The sequence below is a fragment of the Salvelinus fontinalis genome, chromosome 18 (genome assembly GCF_029448725.1).
Source record: "Salvelinus fontinalis isolate EN_2023a chromosome 18, ASM2944872v1, whole genome shotgun sequence".
Lineage (NCBI taxonomy): Eukaryota > Metazoa > Chordata > Actinopteri > Salmoniformes > Salmonidae > Salvelinus > Salvelinus fontinalis.
The window spans coordinates 31636767-31652489 of record NC_074682.1 but is presented as its reverse complement, the minus strand read 5'-3'; the positions used below and the strand labels follow the sequence as shown (position 1 = coordinate 31652489).

General features: G+C 40.7%; 1 protein-coding gene across 1 annotated transcript; it reads left to right on the top strand.

Moving 5' to 3' along the window:
• The first annotated feature begins 307 nt into the window (after window positions 1–307).
• slc6a22.2 (solute carrier family 6 member 22, tandem duplicate 2) lies at window positions 308–14482 on the top strand. The gene is made up of 14 exons (XM_055868958.1): window positions 308–599; window positions 1937–2071; window positions 2626–2766; window positions 2991–3075; window positions 3178–3310; window positions 3419–3553; window positions 3657–3760; window positions 3858–3982; window positions 4234–4346; window positions 5340–5480; window positions 5716–5818; window positions 7592–7692; window positions 12192–12362; window positions 14229–14482. Exons 1-14 carry the CDS (start codon window positions 350–352, stop codon window positions 14433–14435), a joined length of 1944 nt encoding a protein of 647 aa, XP_055724933.1. The 5' UTR covers window positions 308–349; the 3' UTR covers window positions 14436–14482.
• Window positions 14483–15723: the final 1241 nt, after the last annotated feature.

The window sequence follows — 15723 nt, the reverse complement described above, 5'->3', positions numbered from 1 at the left end:
AAATAGGCAGCTTACATTGGGAACGTTATTTTTCCAAACATAAAAATACTGCCCTCTAGCTTCAAGAGGTTTTAACAAAGCAAACTTAAGTTTACTCAATATTGCTTTTCAAATTCAAGTACAGACGGGGAAAAAAAAACGTTGGGTTAGCGGAGAGTTCCAGGTCAACATTTTCCCAATTTTAAGTCCAGCCAACTTGGATATTTAAGCAACATATTTTTATTTACAGTGTAGTAATCATGCTTTAGATATTCACCACAATGTTAAGACATTAAAACAAAAGCCTTATTTTCAACATAATATATTACTTACATTTTCAAAAGTAGTGCTTCAAAACAATAACTTTGGTATGGTATGCAACATTTCAGGACACTGTAATAGACTTTCAAAGGCTGAAATGGAGAGTACAAATGAGACAGAGGTGAAGCTGAAGTTGATGAGTTCAGGAGCCAAGGCGAACGTGGAACTCCCTGATCCCAAGCCCCAGGACAGGGGCAAGTGGGGCAGCAAAACGGAGTTCTTATTGGCAGTAGCTGGACACATTGTCGGTCTGGGAAATGTATGGAGGTTCCCATACTTGTGCTATAAAAATGGAGGAGGTGAGCATCACACCACATCTTTATGTGGTCATATACATTTTAACACGCATAATGAAATTGCTCCTATATAAAAGTGTTTTACTTTGATTTTTTCAGATAAGGCTAAACTCTTAAATAATGAAACTTATTCCGCTGTAAATTAAAACGTTATTTACTTAAAGGGGCAATCTGGGATTGGTATATACAGATGAAGTCGGAAGTTTACATACACTTATGTTGGAGTCATTAAAACTCATTTTTCAACCACTCCACAAATTTCTTGTTAACAAACTATAGTTTTGGCAAGTCGGTTCGGACATCTACTTCGTGCATGACACAAGTACATTTTCCAAAAATTGTTTACAGACAGATTATTTCACTTATAATTCACTGTATCACAATTCCAGTGGGTCAAAAGTTTACATACACTAAGTTGACTGTGCCTATAAACAGCTTGGAAAATTCCAGAAAATTATGTCATGGCTTTAGAAGCTTCTGATTTTCTTAAATTGACATAATTTAAGTCACTTGGGGGTGTACCTGTGGATGTATTTCAAGGCCGACCTTCAAACTCAGTGCCTCTTTGCTTGACATCATAGGAAAATCAAAAGAAATCAGCCAGACCTCAGATAAAAAATTGTAGACCTCCACAAGTCTGGTTCATCCTTGGGAGCAATTTCCAAATGCCTGAAGGTACCACGTTCATCTGTACAAACAATAGTACGCAAGTATAAACGCCATGGGACCACGCAGGCATCATACCGAAATACATCCACAGGTACACCTCCAATTGACACAAATGATGTCAATTAGCCTATCAGAAGCCTCTAAAGCCATGACATTTTCTGGAATTTTCCAAGCTGTTTAAAGGCACAGTCAACTTAGTGTATGGTAACTTCTGACCCACTGGAATTGTGATACAGTGAATTATAAGTGAAATAATCTGTCTAAACAATTGTTGGAAAAATTACTTTTGTCATGCATAAAGTAGATGTCCTAAACGACTTGCCAAAACTATAGTTTGTTGACAAGAAATTTGTGGAGTGGTTGAAAAATGAGTCTCCAACCTAAGTGTATGTAAACTTCTGACATCAATTGTATTTTAAACTTTTAATTTAAGATATATATCCATTGATTCTTGAAGAATATAACGTAAGTGCTCATAAGCTTAGTTAAACTGTCTGTACCCCATCAACTCTAACCACAGCTGCTTTACTAGCATGTGACTTATGTGGTGCTGTGTGATAGAAGACTAAGTATAAATGTACAATTTCCCTGACTTTGACAGTGGTTCAAAATGCATAGTCAATTTCAGTGTTTCATGCTTATTAACACTTATTAATCATTACTCCAAAAAGGGGTTTTCTTTGTCCCCTATATTTTGTTCCTGTTCACCTGCGGTATTCCCCTCTTCTTCCTGGAGATATCATTGGGCCAGTACACTAGTCAGGGTGGAATCACTTGCTGGAGGAAAATCTGCCCACTCTTTGAAGGTAAGTCAAACCTTGTTTCAAAAAACAGATAAAGCAACACCTCACGGCACAACGACGCTCCCCTATTTGACCTAGATAGTTTGTGTGTATGCATTGATATGCTGGCTACGTGTGCCTTTTTTTTTTTTTTACGTAGTTCTGTCCTTGAGCTGTTCTTGTCTATTGATGTTCTGTATTATGTCATGTTTCATGTTTTGTGTGGACCCTAGGAAGAGTAGCTGCTGCTTTTGCAACAGCTAATGGGGCTCCTGATAAAATACCAAATACCAAGTCTTAAGGATTACCTAAATTGTATCTTTATCATTGACTATATGAAGCTGTCAATTAACATTTGTATGAAGTAGCCCGTTTATTGATGCCAACGAGATAGTGCTAATATGGATATACTGATAATATGAACCGTTTGTCAAGGTTGAGGACATTTCCATTTCAATTCAGGAAGTCATTATCCTCAATTCAGGAAGTATTTCCTCATTGATAAGCCCCCCATATCAGACCCCAAATTCGTTATGTTTTCTATGTTGTCGTTTTATGATGTTGACCTCTCTCAATAGGCCTGGGCTATGGAAGCCAAGTGGTGGTTTTGTACACTGGAGTGTATTACATCATCATTCTGGCTTGGGCGTTCCTATACCTCTTCTCTTCCTTCAGCTTAGAACTCCCATGGGCCAGTTGTAAAAACAGTTGGAACACAGGTATTTTATATGTTATGCTTGTCAATAACTTATTATGGTTGTTGTCAACCACTAACTAATCATAACATAATTGCCAGGTTTTTTAAGTTAAATACATGGCACAGACAATGTATTGCTGAAAGTTTATAGCTGGAAGTTAATCCACCTCAAATGTACATAAGCCATAGACTATTCTACTCATCTATGTGCTTTAATTGTTTTGTAATTTTTTCTCTCACTATAAGACAACTGTTTTGAGCCTGGCCAGAACAGCACAATTTCTTCCCATTCTCATGGGAACACTACATCCTCAGTCATAGAATTTTGGGAGTAAGTGACTTGACAATGTACACACATTTTTTTATTATGTATAAATGCATTTTAAAAAAAAAGTTAGAGTGAATGTTACTAAATAAGCATTTACACTCCCAGGAGAAGAATATTGGGCTTGTCTGGGGGAATTGAAGAGGTTGGGAGTGTTCGCTGGGACCTAGCTCTGTGTCTTCTACTGTCCTGGATTATCTGTTACTTCTGTGTCTGGAAAGGAGTGAAGTCTACTGGAAAGGTAAGGTGGCATCTCTGCCATTCAGCCTGATGACACCATGAATAGTGTAAAGTTGTTAGGATGAGCCATAGACTGAGTGAAAGTAATGCTTGTCTGGTCTCCCCCCAGGTGGTCTATTTCACTGCCACCTTCCCCTATGTGATGCTGTTGGTGTTGCTAGTTCGTGGACTCACACTGCCAGGGGCCATAGATGGTATCAAGTTCTACCTCTACCCAGACCCAGCCCGCCTCGCTGACCCACAGGTAGGAACACACTTCATTGTGTCCAAAACTGAGATCCATCCCACATAAGTAAATACACTTTCTACCGCAGTTAACAATTATTTTGACATATTAATTGTTTCAGGTATGGATGGATGCTGGAAGCCAGATATTTTACTCCTATGGAGTTTGTACAGGGGTTTTGACATCTTTAGGCAGCTACAACAAGTACAACAACAACTGCTACAGGTACACAGATCTCGATCATGATTCATGACATTGTATTGAGAAGACCTATTTTGTTGTGTGAATTTAAGGCTGACTAATGTAGTCTTTTTAATTTCAGGGACTGTGTGTATCTTTGTCTACTAAACAGTGTGACTAGCTTTGTGGCTGGTTTTGCCATCTTCTCTGTACTGGGCTTCATGGCTTATGAACAGGGTATAGACATCTCAATGGTGGCTGAATCAGGTAGGTAATGCTCCGCATGTAACTTCAAACCTTAAATCTCACTATTTACAAAGTGTCTGTAATAAACCTGATATTTGCTCTAGTTTGATAACCACAGCATTGTTCAACGATGGGTAACTAGTAGACTAAATGGGACTAAAGTATGACATTTAGTACCAACGTTGTAAATACTGTGTGCCAGTAGACTAAAAGCATGTTCAACCCTTTGAGGGATATCATGTGAACACAATGCTTTAATATACCACTTACAGGTCCTGGCCTGGCGTTCATCGCCTACCCTCGTGCTGTGGCCATGATGCCAGTACCCCAACTCTGGGCCATCTTCTTCTACGTCATGATCCTCCTACTGGGGTTAGACAGTGAGGTAGGTTAGAGCGTCCATGAAGGTCTACAAAATGATTTGAGGAAACACTGATTTGTGAGTCACTACATTTTAAAAGCTACTTTGCGCCTTATGCCACTTTCACTTGGCATGAATCACTGAGGAAGCTAGCTAAGTAGCCCCAAACAATGTCTTTAGTTCAATGCCTGACTGATGATGCTAACTTGTTGGCTAGCGAGATTCAATGGTCTGCTAGCTAGCTAGCTATCATTAGCTTGCTAATGCACTTGCTGGCGTCACTATAATGCGCTAGTTAATGACAACATGAACTGTTGCTTGTCATGGTGTAGTGCAAACTGCAAAAGTAAATTACGTTTAACATTTGTACTGGCTATTGTTGTTTTGTTTGGCTTAGTGACATTGCTAATTTCTTCTTTTTGGCATTTAACTATGCAGTTAACCAAGTCCAGGTTCAAATTAACATAAGTCCCTAAGTTCCTATGAGAAATAGATCAGGAACCACACCCTTTACAGAAAGTTAAATCATTTTTGTGTGTAATCAGCTATTTTCACATTTTCAGTGACAGTAATAGCCAAAATTCCCGACGCACAAGTGCCTTTCAGACCTTAATCCCTGTATGTCTGTTCCGCTTTGTGGTATTGAGCTGCAGTGTTTTTGTTTAGACTAAGATGTTGCTTGTTTGATCTATGCTCGGTTTCAGACTGTTACAACATTAGAAGCTGTGGAGGCCTTTGAGTTGTGTAGGCTATACGCAGGTAGTTATAGTATGCGTTATTATATTAGGCAATTCATAAGGTGATACCTACTATGATTCTGATGACCTCTGTCAAATGAAATGTACCATATGCATGTTTTATCACTGCTCTTTGGGGTCTAGGCCAAGTTACTGTAAAGCTCTGACAACTCTTGATGTAAAAATGGGCTTTATGAATACATTTCATTGTTTGAATGATTAATTGGTTGTTAAATTGATAGGCCTGCGTCCTCACTAGAACAACCTTTTTGCCCTTCAGTTTGTATATCACGATGCCATGGTCACAGCGATCTCAGACATGTACCCCGCTTTCTTCCACGTGGGCCATCTGCGGAAAAAACTTCTCCTGCTTGGCATCAGTGTGTGCAGCTTCCTGGTTGGCCTGCTAATGGTCACAGAGGTGAGAGTTGACAATACTGGTCGAACGGGTTTACCACAACAGATTAGTCATATGATCAGGTAGCTTTTATAGGAAGAAGAATGGGCATTTGAGCCTCTCTGTTCCCACAGACTATCAGATGACTTGCAGTGAAAATCACATGTGTTGCCTGCTACTCACAGTACTTCACATCCATTTGTCTTATTTAGAAAGATTGTTTATTAATTATTCTGCCTACCACCCACCCTCTCTGTAGGGTGGCCTGTATGTGTTTCAGCTGTTTGATTACTATGCCTGCAGTGGGATGACACTCCTGGTCTTTGCTAGTCTCCAGGCCATCTGTGTTGGGTGGTGTTATGGTGAGAAGCATCAGGATTAACCACAGATGCACAAACATTTCCAAACAAATCATTTAAAGTCCATAGAAAATAGTTTAATTCCATTGGAGGGAACATACTGAATGTATGAGTCAAAACAGTACATTTTCTCATTGTACCAATAATGTCATGTTGATAAGACTGGGTTGGATTAAGTTACTCTAAACGAGATATGTGACTCACCATCTGGTTTCGGTCTTATTTAGCAAAATGCGAAATGGTGTTTTTTTACATTGGATAAGAGAGACTCAGAGCTACAAAATGGTATATCATACACTGCATTTGAGGAACAATGGGAAAGTAATTCTGATTTGAAAGTTGATTATTAACTTGTAAACTCGCCTTTGAATGTTTGGATATCTAGTGAAGAGCTCTTTGTCTACACCCATTCAGCATCGTTCACACTCTTAAGCTTTAGCCCCACCCATCTCATTTCGCTCTTGGAGCGCACACTTGACGCTCTGAACAATGATTTGTTTACCTCTGGATAACATGAAAACAGCCTAACCAGCTCTGTTGGCAACAACTTTATTATTTTTTTTTTGCAGAAGTTTACTAACACCAGCCATATTCAACGGGTGTTGTACACACGTCACCTAACAAGCCAGCCAGCTAACGTTAGCTAGTTAAACAACAACAAAGTGCCAACAATGCCTAACACTAGGCTCTAACTACAAAAGCAAATAGCTTTGGGAAACTAATAATAACGTCCGCTAGGGAGCCAGCCAGCTAACATTACCTAGCTAACTAACAGTACACTTTAGTTTAAGACAACTCGCGCCAGCTAGCTAGCTAAACAACGAACAGCTTGTTAAACAATGTTTAAGATTACAAACACATACACATGTCACGTAACATTAGCTAACGAGCCAGCCAGCTAACGTTAGCTAGTTAAATAACAATGAACAAAGTGCCAATAATGCCACAGTGCTGGGAGCTAACCAACCAGGTACAATGTTAGCTAGCTAACGAGAAAAGCAAACTGCTCTGGGAAACAAATAATGTCAGCTAGGGAGCCAGGCAGCTAATGCTAGCTAGCTAGCTAACAGTACACTTTAGCATGAAATGAAACCACGTGTAATATTTGAAAATTAAGCAAGCTCATGCTAGACTATCTTACATGTATACATCATCATGCATGATGGATGCGTCTCCCTGTCAGGAATGCCATACCACGGTTGCCCTTAGTTTGAAAATGTAATCCGGAGACGGGTGTTTTCTCTGTCTCTTTAGCTATCATACTCTAATTCGACTGACTTCAAAACTTGAACCTCCAGAAAGTGGAGAGCGACACTTATGCAGCTCCACTACACAATACATAAAAAAGCCGTGTTTGACAGGATTACCAAAACAGACTGACGAGCTCAAACAGACAGCAGCCTTCAATATGGCAGACCAATCCGAACTCCTTTCTTGGCATGTCCAGCCCACTCAATATCTCAGCCAATCAAGGCTAGGGGTTTTCTGTGGCTTAACCAACAAGGCTCATAATTTAACAATTGTATTCATATTTACAGATGGCATACACGTTTGATATTAAGGCACATGAAAGTTCACATGTTCGAGAATGCATTTCTGCCAAAAACCACATTTTGGTAAAAAAATAAATACGTTCAAACGTCTCTCCTGTGAAGTCGGAACTTGTGAAATACGCCTAGTTTCCTGAATTGGGTCACATATGTTTTACAACTGACTAAAACTTCAATCGCGACTCATCTGTGAATCACTAAAGTGAATACATTTTATCCCCTCAAGGTGCGGAGCGGCTGTATGATAATATTGAGGACATGATTGGCTATCGACCTTGGCCATTCATGAAGTACTGTTGGATGTACATCACACCTGTGATATGCATAGTAAGTATCTTGCTAGCTGAAACGGTTGTCTCCATTTCATTAGTTAACATATGTTATTACAGTATATACAGTGGAGGAGGTGATACACTTTACTATTGTACTGCTCTTTTATCTTAGAAGAATATATAATTATATATAATTCTTCTAACAAAAAGGACCAATAGTCCAATAGACAAATACAATAGTTCCATCACTTGAATGTCTAAACATCTTCTAAGAATGAAAGCATACTTTTAATACAAACTCCACTTGCATACAATCTACCCACTGAGCAAAAACTGCTTGAATCAACATTGTTTCCAAATAATTTCAACTCAAAAAATAAAGTTGAATCAACGTGGAAACTGATTGGATTTACAAAGTCATCAATATTAGGGCATTGTTTCAGAATAATGATCACAATTTGCGTTATCGTTTAACACGGTTTAATAAGTCTGAGAAAGTTACATAGCTTAGCTGACACCTATGGGAACTAACTATCTATTAAACTATCGGTCTCAGTCCGGATGTTAATATTACTTCCGGTTAATGAAAATTGGCAATTATAGCCCTATAACTAAACTATGTAATCAGTCAGGTCCTACATTTCCCCCCCTTCTTGAACTAAGACCATAAGTCATGAACAATTAATGGAGTCTAGCAGGTAGCCTTCTTTCACGAGTTTGTCATGGCTCTGCTTGATGTTGTTCTTGTGCTCTTGCTTCTGGCACATCTCCATGAGCAACTTCTTGTCTTTGACCTTGAATGTTCTGCTCTTGACCTGGAATATAGTCAGGTTGTGGAATGAACACAACATCCATTTCTTCTTCGGCGGGCTGGCTAGTACGAAAGTCTTTGTGTTCCAGAAGGTTCCATCTTAAACCTGGAATGTGCATCTGCCAGGTCGAGCAATAATTCGATAACAGAGAGAAACTGGTTTTCAGTGTGTGTCCTCTGGTCTCTTTACCATGACACAATCTCCAACTTGCAGTGAGGAATCCTCCTTTACATTGTTTTAGTCATAATACTTATTTTGAGTTTCCAGATATTTCTGCACTTCTACCCGTAGCTTAGATTTATCAGGTGGCTTATCAGCTGCAAAAAGTGAATGGACTGTATCCAGCGGGACTCTGAAGGTTCTTCCAAATCATGAGTTCGGTGGGTGATTTTCCTGTCACCTTGTGAGGCATTGATCTGTAGCTCAATAGTAGTGTTTAATGCATGAGAGAACTGTTTTCTTTCTTGCATCAGGGCACGAAGACCATACTTCAGGACTTTGTTAAACTTTCCACACCTGCGTTGGCTAGTGGATGGTACAACAGGATACTCTGGTGCATGGTTCCAAGTAAGATATAAAGTCAGCTTGTGAATTGCGGGAACTAGAACTTGAGGCTGGCCCCATTGTGTGAACAGATCTGAAAGTCCATTGATCACAGTTGCTGCGGTCACGTTGCTTCTGGGTAAGACTTCAGGCCATTTGCTGAACAGGTCTGTAACAATGATCAGGTACTTCTGATGAGCTCGAGCTGCTTGTAGTTCTCCAAAGATGTCCACTTGGATCTTCTCCCAAGGTCTTTTAGGCCACGGTGTAGGTTGTAGTGGTGTTTTTTCTGGTATGAGTGATTTTTCACTTTGTGAAAAGCTGTGCTCTGCGCACTAAGCTGGTGATGTCATCGTCCATCTTTGGCCACCATACTTTGCTGTGAAGGAACTGCTTCATCTTTCTTGTTCCTGGGTGTCCTTTATGAGCTTGGGTGAGGACTCTGTCAGAGTGATTGGTGCGATCTCCTTTTCCAATGGTAGGTGCGATCTCCTCTTCCTCTTGTCTCTTATCATGTAGTAAGGACTGAACAGTATGTCTCTTGTTGGACCTTTTCATCCAGCTTTCATGTAGCTTAGCACTTCGCTTTGTACTGGATCGATCTGGGTGGAAGTAAGCCAGAACAGATGGTTCTGCTATTGCATGTTTCTGTTCAGCGAAGACTTGGTCTTGTGCGGACATCCATTTCCGTTCTGCATCCTGGTGTAGCAACTGCCTTAGGGGTTCCGTTGTTGCATAATCCGAAATGAACTTCACGTAATAGTTTGTCACTCCTAAGAAGGTTTGAAGCTCTTTCACCAACTTTGGTGCTGGCATCTTCTTGATTGCCATCACGTTGGACTGGCACAGCTTTACTCCAGCAGCGCTCACTTTGTAGGCAATGAACTAAGTTATATCTTTGCTGAAGACACATTTCCCTCTGTTCAGTGGCATTTTGAGCTTTGCAAGGTGTGTTCTTTTTTATCCTTTCCGTGGACCGTGATATTGTCAAGGTAGTGTGGAGCCCCCTTCAGGCCGGACAGCACGATGTCCATGATCTTCTGGAAAGCACTTGGCGCGGAAACCAATCTGAAGGGTAATTGTTTGTATTGGAACACGCCCTCATGCATGATAAATGCGGTGAGATAACGAGACCCTGGGACGAGCGGAACTTGGAGATATCCACTCCTCAGGTCTACTTTGAAAACTTGCGGCTCCGGCAAACTCAGTAATAATTTTGTCAATCGAAGAAAGTGGGTGTTTTCCCACTATGATCGCCTTGTTGACTTCTCGTAAGTCACAGCATGTGCAAATTTCTCCTGATTTCTTCCTGGCAACTAATGTTCTAAATCCATTCTGGAGAATGACTGATTTGATTATGTCCTCGTGTTGCAGTCTTTTCAGATCTGCTGGTACAACGGAAGTCTTCTCAATGGTTGCACCACCGGCAGAGCATCTTTTCTCACTCTACGCGCATGTTCAAAATCTTTAATACAGCCTAGACCTGTGCATTTTCCTTTACACACTCTGGTTCTGATTCCGTAGCAATCTGAATAGCAGGCTGTGGGGGTGCAATGGTAGGTTCTCCCTAAACCAGGTTAAAGGTCAGTGCCTGTAGCAGAGCTCATCCCATCAGTCACCATTGCATGCAACATACAGCTTAGCTTGAACTGTTTTACCTTTGTGAGACACTGGCACAACGATATATCCATCAACAGGCACACTCGATCCATAATACTGACTGATTTTAGCGTCCAGTGGCTGAAGGGGAAATTTCTGTGCTAGCTTTCCATGGTAAACATCAGTGTTCAGCAAAGACACCTGGGCTCCAGTGTCCACTGTCATATTCACTTGTATGCCACCAACAGCGCACTGATAAGAAGAAAAAACTGTATTCATTGTGATGACTATGTACGTTAAATACTTACATTACTTTCCCCATCTTCATCATCATTTCTCTGTATCAGCTCTGATAGCTGAGTGTGAAGCTATAGCTGAACGACACACTACTGAAATGTCCAAACTTGTTACAGTTAATACATATTTTCCCTTTACCTGGGCAGCTTATTTTGACCTGTGACCCATTCTTCCAGTTATGACATTTCACATTTGAGCCATTTCCTCACTCTGCGTCATCTGACCGAGTCTGTTCTATTTTTCCATTTTGAATTACTGCTATGATTTTGTGAGTAATTTGATTCTGCACCTCAGCTTTTGTAGCCAGTGTTGCACCCTGCAGGAATTTTACTTCCTCTTTTGTAGATTCCATTGCAGTGGCTATGTCGACAGATCTAGCTAGGGTAATGTCTCCCTCATTAGTAAACGTTCCCCAAACTTGTTGCTTGTATTCTTGTTGATCAACTGATAAACTGCTCTCTAAGCTATTCCCATTCACAAGTTCTTGCTAGCTGCCTGAGCTCTGCTACAGACATTGCCACAGATTCACCCTGATCTGCATGTAGCAGAGCAGACAACAAACCAGAACACACCATACACTCACCTAGATGAGCTGAATCACAGTCCAGGCCTAAGGTTAAGGGGTGCAGAATTGAGTCTCAGTCCGAATGATAATGTTACTTCCGTTAATGAACATTGGTATTTGTAGTCCTTTAATATAACTGAACTATGTAGTCAGTCAGGTCCTACATCATCCTACTTTTAACCTAATCCAAAGACATGGCGACATTGGTTGTTGATTTCCTGTTAGTTGACAACGCAACCAAATGTATATCAAATCTATACGTTGAACTGATGTCTGTGCCCAGTTGGTAATATTGTATCGGACACTACTTTGCCAACAGTATTGATATGCTGTGGTGTAGGTATAAAGATGTAAGTCTCCTCATCAAACAGATGCACGTCTCTCTCATGACTGATAGCTTTTAAACTCTGGTTTATCTTTGAAGTAAGAACCAAGAAGAATGTCTAATTCTTGACTTCGACCCCCAGGCTTTTCTAGAAGCTGAACCTCTAGCTTTAAGAGGCTTTTTTAGAACCACAGGTTTTTATTCACTGTAAAATTGCTCTGAATTAGAACATCTGCTAAATGATTAAAGTAAAAATTTAGAATTTCTATAACCCGTTTAAACAAATGCTTAGGGTATTGACACATTTTCTCCATCTCACTCGGGTTGGCTCTTGTTTTTCCAAGTCCTGAATAGACTTTCTGCTTAAACAATGTCCTTTGTATGTCCTCGACCACTTCTGTCTCTTTTTATAGGGTACGCTTGTCTTCTCCCTGGTCAAGTATACCCCCCTCAAGTTCAACAACACTTATGAGTACCCCTGGTGGGGCTACGCCATTGGTGGATTCTTCACTCTCTCCTCGACGTTACTGGTACCTCTCTGGATGCTGTACAAGATGAGTGTCACCGCTGGTTCACTGCGGCAGGTACAGAGAAACGCTGAGTTTTAAACATGATTAAGTGGTCCATATCATAGTCGTTTCATTTTCTATCATCTTTAATGTAGCAAAAAAAAAAAATGACGACAATGGCATATTCTGATTCCTTGAAATGATTCCTTCAAATGTCCTACAAGAGGAAATTCTTAGCATAGCTCACACATTTTATAACTTTATTTGTATAGCCTTTTAATAATACAGATAAACGTGTTTCACATCACAAAAGTAATAACAAAGACCGGAGGAAGGAGAACGGAAGATGGCTAATTAAAATCATACACTAAAAGCATCCTTATAAAAGTGTCTTCTGCAGGGTTTTTAAAAGACGCAAAACATACACAGCATAAAAACTGCTGGAAACAAACAATAGTAACAGTCAGACATGCAGTGCATTCAGAAACGTTTTCCACATTGTTACTTTACAGCCATATTCTAAAATTTGGTAAAAAAAGTTTCTGATCAATCTACACACAGCACCACATAATGACAAAGCAAAAACAGGTTTTTAGAAATGTAGAATAATTTGCAACAACACCCATGACAATATATCCTCCAAATCACCAGCTTCGCTGGCATTATCAATTACTTATAAAAACTGTTTGGTTCGAGCCTTGAATGCTGATTGGCTGAAAGCTGTGGTGTCAGACTGTATACCACGCGTATGACAAAACATTTATTTTTACTGCTCTAATTACATTGGTAACCAGTTTATAATAGCAACAGGGCACCTCGGGCATTTGTGTTATAGTGCCAAGATACCACGGCTAAGGGCTCTTAGTCACGACAACGCCATATTATTGCCCATGATTTTGGAATAAGATGTTTGACGAGCAGGTGTCTACATACTTTTGGTCATGTAGTGTAGCTCTCCTCAGTAGAATCAAAACAGACTGAGGGGAAAATCCTACTGCTTACTTGAAAGTACTGCTGGCCAGAGTAATCCACGACTGAACAAATCGATACTCTCTCAATCCCTGGATATGGAAAATAACAAAAACTAATGAAAGGATTTAGATGAAATACAAAAGACAATATTAATACTCGTTTACCCTAGCAACAAACTATTTAGCTAGCTTCAAGCCTAGTGTTTTTAATTATTTAACTTGGCAAGTCAGTTAAAAACAAATTCTTATTTACAATGACAGCCTACCCCGGACAATGATGAGCCAATTGTGCACCGCCCTATGGGACTCCCAATCACGGCCGGATGTACTACAGCCTGGATTCAAACCAGGGACTGTAGTGATGCCTCTTGCACTGAGATGCAGTGCCTTAGAACACTGCGCCACTTGGGAGCCCAAATGTGCAATGTGATCTCCTCATAATGAACAGTGTTGAGTGTCCTGACAAAGGCAAACTATTCTAGCTATGCCAGGCAAAATTGGGCATCATTAAATTTGGATGAATCCAAATGAATGTAAATAGAAAACAGCTTAAACACATATGCGGCTACTTTGCTAGTGATATTCTGACTGCAGAGATTGTGACTGTGTTAGCCATAGCTAGTTGGCAAGTGATAAGAACGTTGCCAGCGAGCATGGCAATGAAACGAACTGGGTTGCATCCATAAATATAGAACTAATCGAACAAACAACTGGGTCGCGTCTCTAGCAACCAAAAGATGAGAAAGTATGTATGTGGTATAAGCGGAATAAACACCTCCATTCTGTACGTTACCTTGGAAAAATGTACTGTGCCTCATCCCTCTGCGTAGGCCATTATTTCCAAGGTACTGTACAGAACGTTGCCGTTTAACATTTACTTATTTCAGCCCAGCGCCAGTATTCTGAAATGTAGGATATGCATATCACCCACTCTTTTTGTTCATATTATGATTGCATTCCCTCCTAACAGAGAATGAAAGTGTTAACCAGTCCAGCAGAGGATCTACCCAAACCCATGTCACAGAAGGAGGCCCTCAACCCATCCGAAGTGTTTCAGACGTTCACAGAACTTTGCACATTACGGACACCAAACCAAACCCCTACAGTCGCCAGCTCCCAGCTGAGTGCAGCACCAGCACAGACAGTGCCCATTAACACCTTGAACATGGAAACTTAAAAGAACCCATGGTGTAGTGGGAAACATTTGTCTCTTTGCACATGAACTCTGACCCCGGAGACAGGGGTTCGATGCAAGGTGTCCTAATCTTTTCCCTCTCTGTTTCTCATTTATATGAAATAAAATAAGAAAAATTAAAGACAACAAACACTGCCACAGATGGGTGTGAAATTCTCTGAAAGTACATACACACACATGCAAGAGCACTGCCCTTCTGAAACAGTACACAGACAAAAAAAATACAACTTTGTCACATGTACTGAATACAACAAGTGTAGACCTTACCGTGAAATGCTTACTTACAAGCCCTTAACCAACAGTGCAGTTCAAGAAGAGTTAAGAAAATATTTACCAAAGAAACTAAAGTAAAAAATAAACAAACAGTAACAATAAAATAACAAAAACGAGGCTATATTCAGGGGGTACCGGTGTCACGATCGTGTGGAGGATTGACGGACCAATACGCAGCTTTAGGAAAATAAGCCATCTTCTTTTATTTAAAGACGACGAAAAATAAACACGAAACACTTAATACAAACTAACAAAACAACAAACGATCGTGAAGCTAATAAACGTCGTGCACATACACAGGCTACAAACGTATCACATAGACAACTACTCACAACCAATGAGAGCCTATGGCTACCCTAAATAAGGCTCCCAATCAGAGACAACCGAAATCAGCTGTCTCTAATTGGGAACTCATTCAGGTAACCATAGACTCTCCTAGACAACTAAACATACATAGACAACACTAGACACATGTACTCCACACAAACCCATATACTATACCCAACAACCCCTTTACCATAAAAACACCCAAAATCAACAAAACACAAACATTCCCCATGTCACACCCTGACCTAACTAAAATAATAAAGAAAACAAAGAATACTAAGGCCAGGGCGTGACATAACCCCCCCCCTTAAGGTGCGAACTCCGGGCGCACCATTACACAGTCTAGGGGAGGGTCTGGGTGGGCTTCCATCCACGGTGGCGGCTCCGGCTCTGGTTGTGGTCCCCACGTCACCACAGTCCCTAACCACCTCCTAGGCTTCCTCCAAATGACCCCCCTCCACATTAACCCCATTGCATTAAGGGGCAGCTCCGGACTGAGGAATGGCAGCTCCGGACTAAGGGGCAGTACCAGGGTCAGGGGCAGTACCAGGGTCAGGGGCAGCACCAGGGTAAGGGGCAGCACCAGGGTAAGGGGCAGCACCAGGGTAAGGGGCAGCACCAGGGTAAGGGGCAGCTCCGGACTGAGGAATGGCAGCTCCGGACTGAGGAA

Bases quoted from the DNA above. Each gene is read 5' to 3' on its own strand.
- slc6a22.2 (XM_055868958.1), top strand. From the start codon at position 350: ATGGTATGCAACATTTCAGGACACTGTAATAGACTTTCAAAGGCTGAA. The intron at 3,554-3,656 runs GTAGGAACACAC...TAATTGTTTCAG, and splicing joins CCCGCCTCGCTGACCCACAG to GTATGGATGGATGCTGGAAG. The intron at 4,347-5,339 runs GTAGGTTAGAGC...TTTGCCCTTCAG, and splicing joins TACTGGGGTTAGACAGTGAG to TTTGTATATCACGATGCCAT.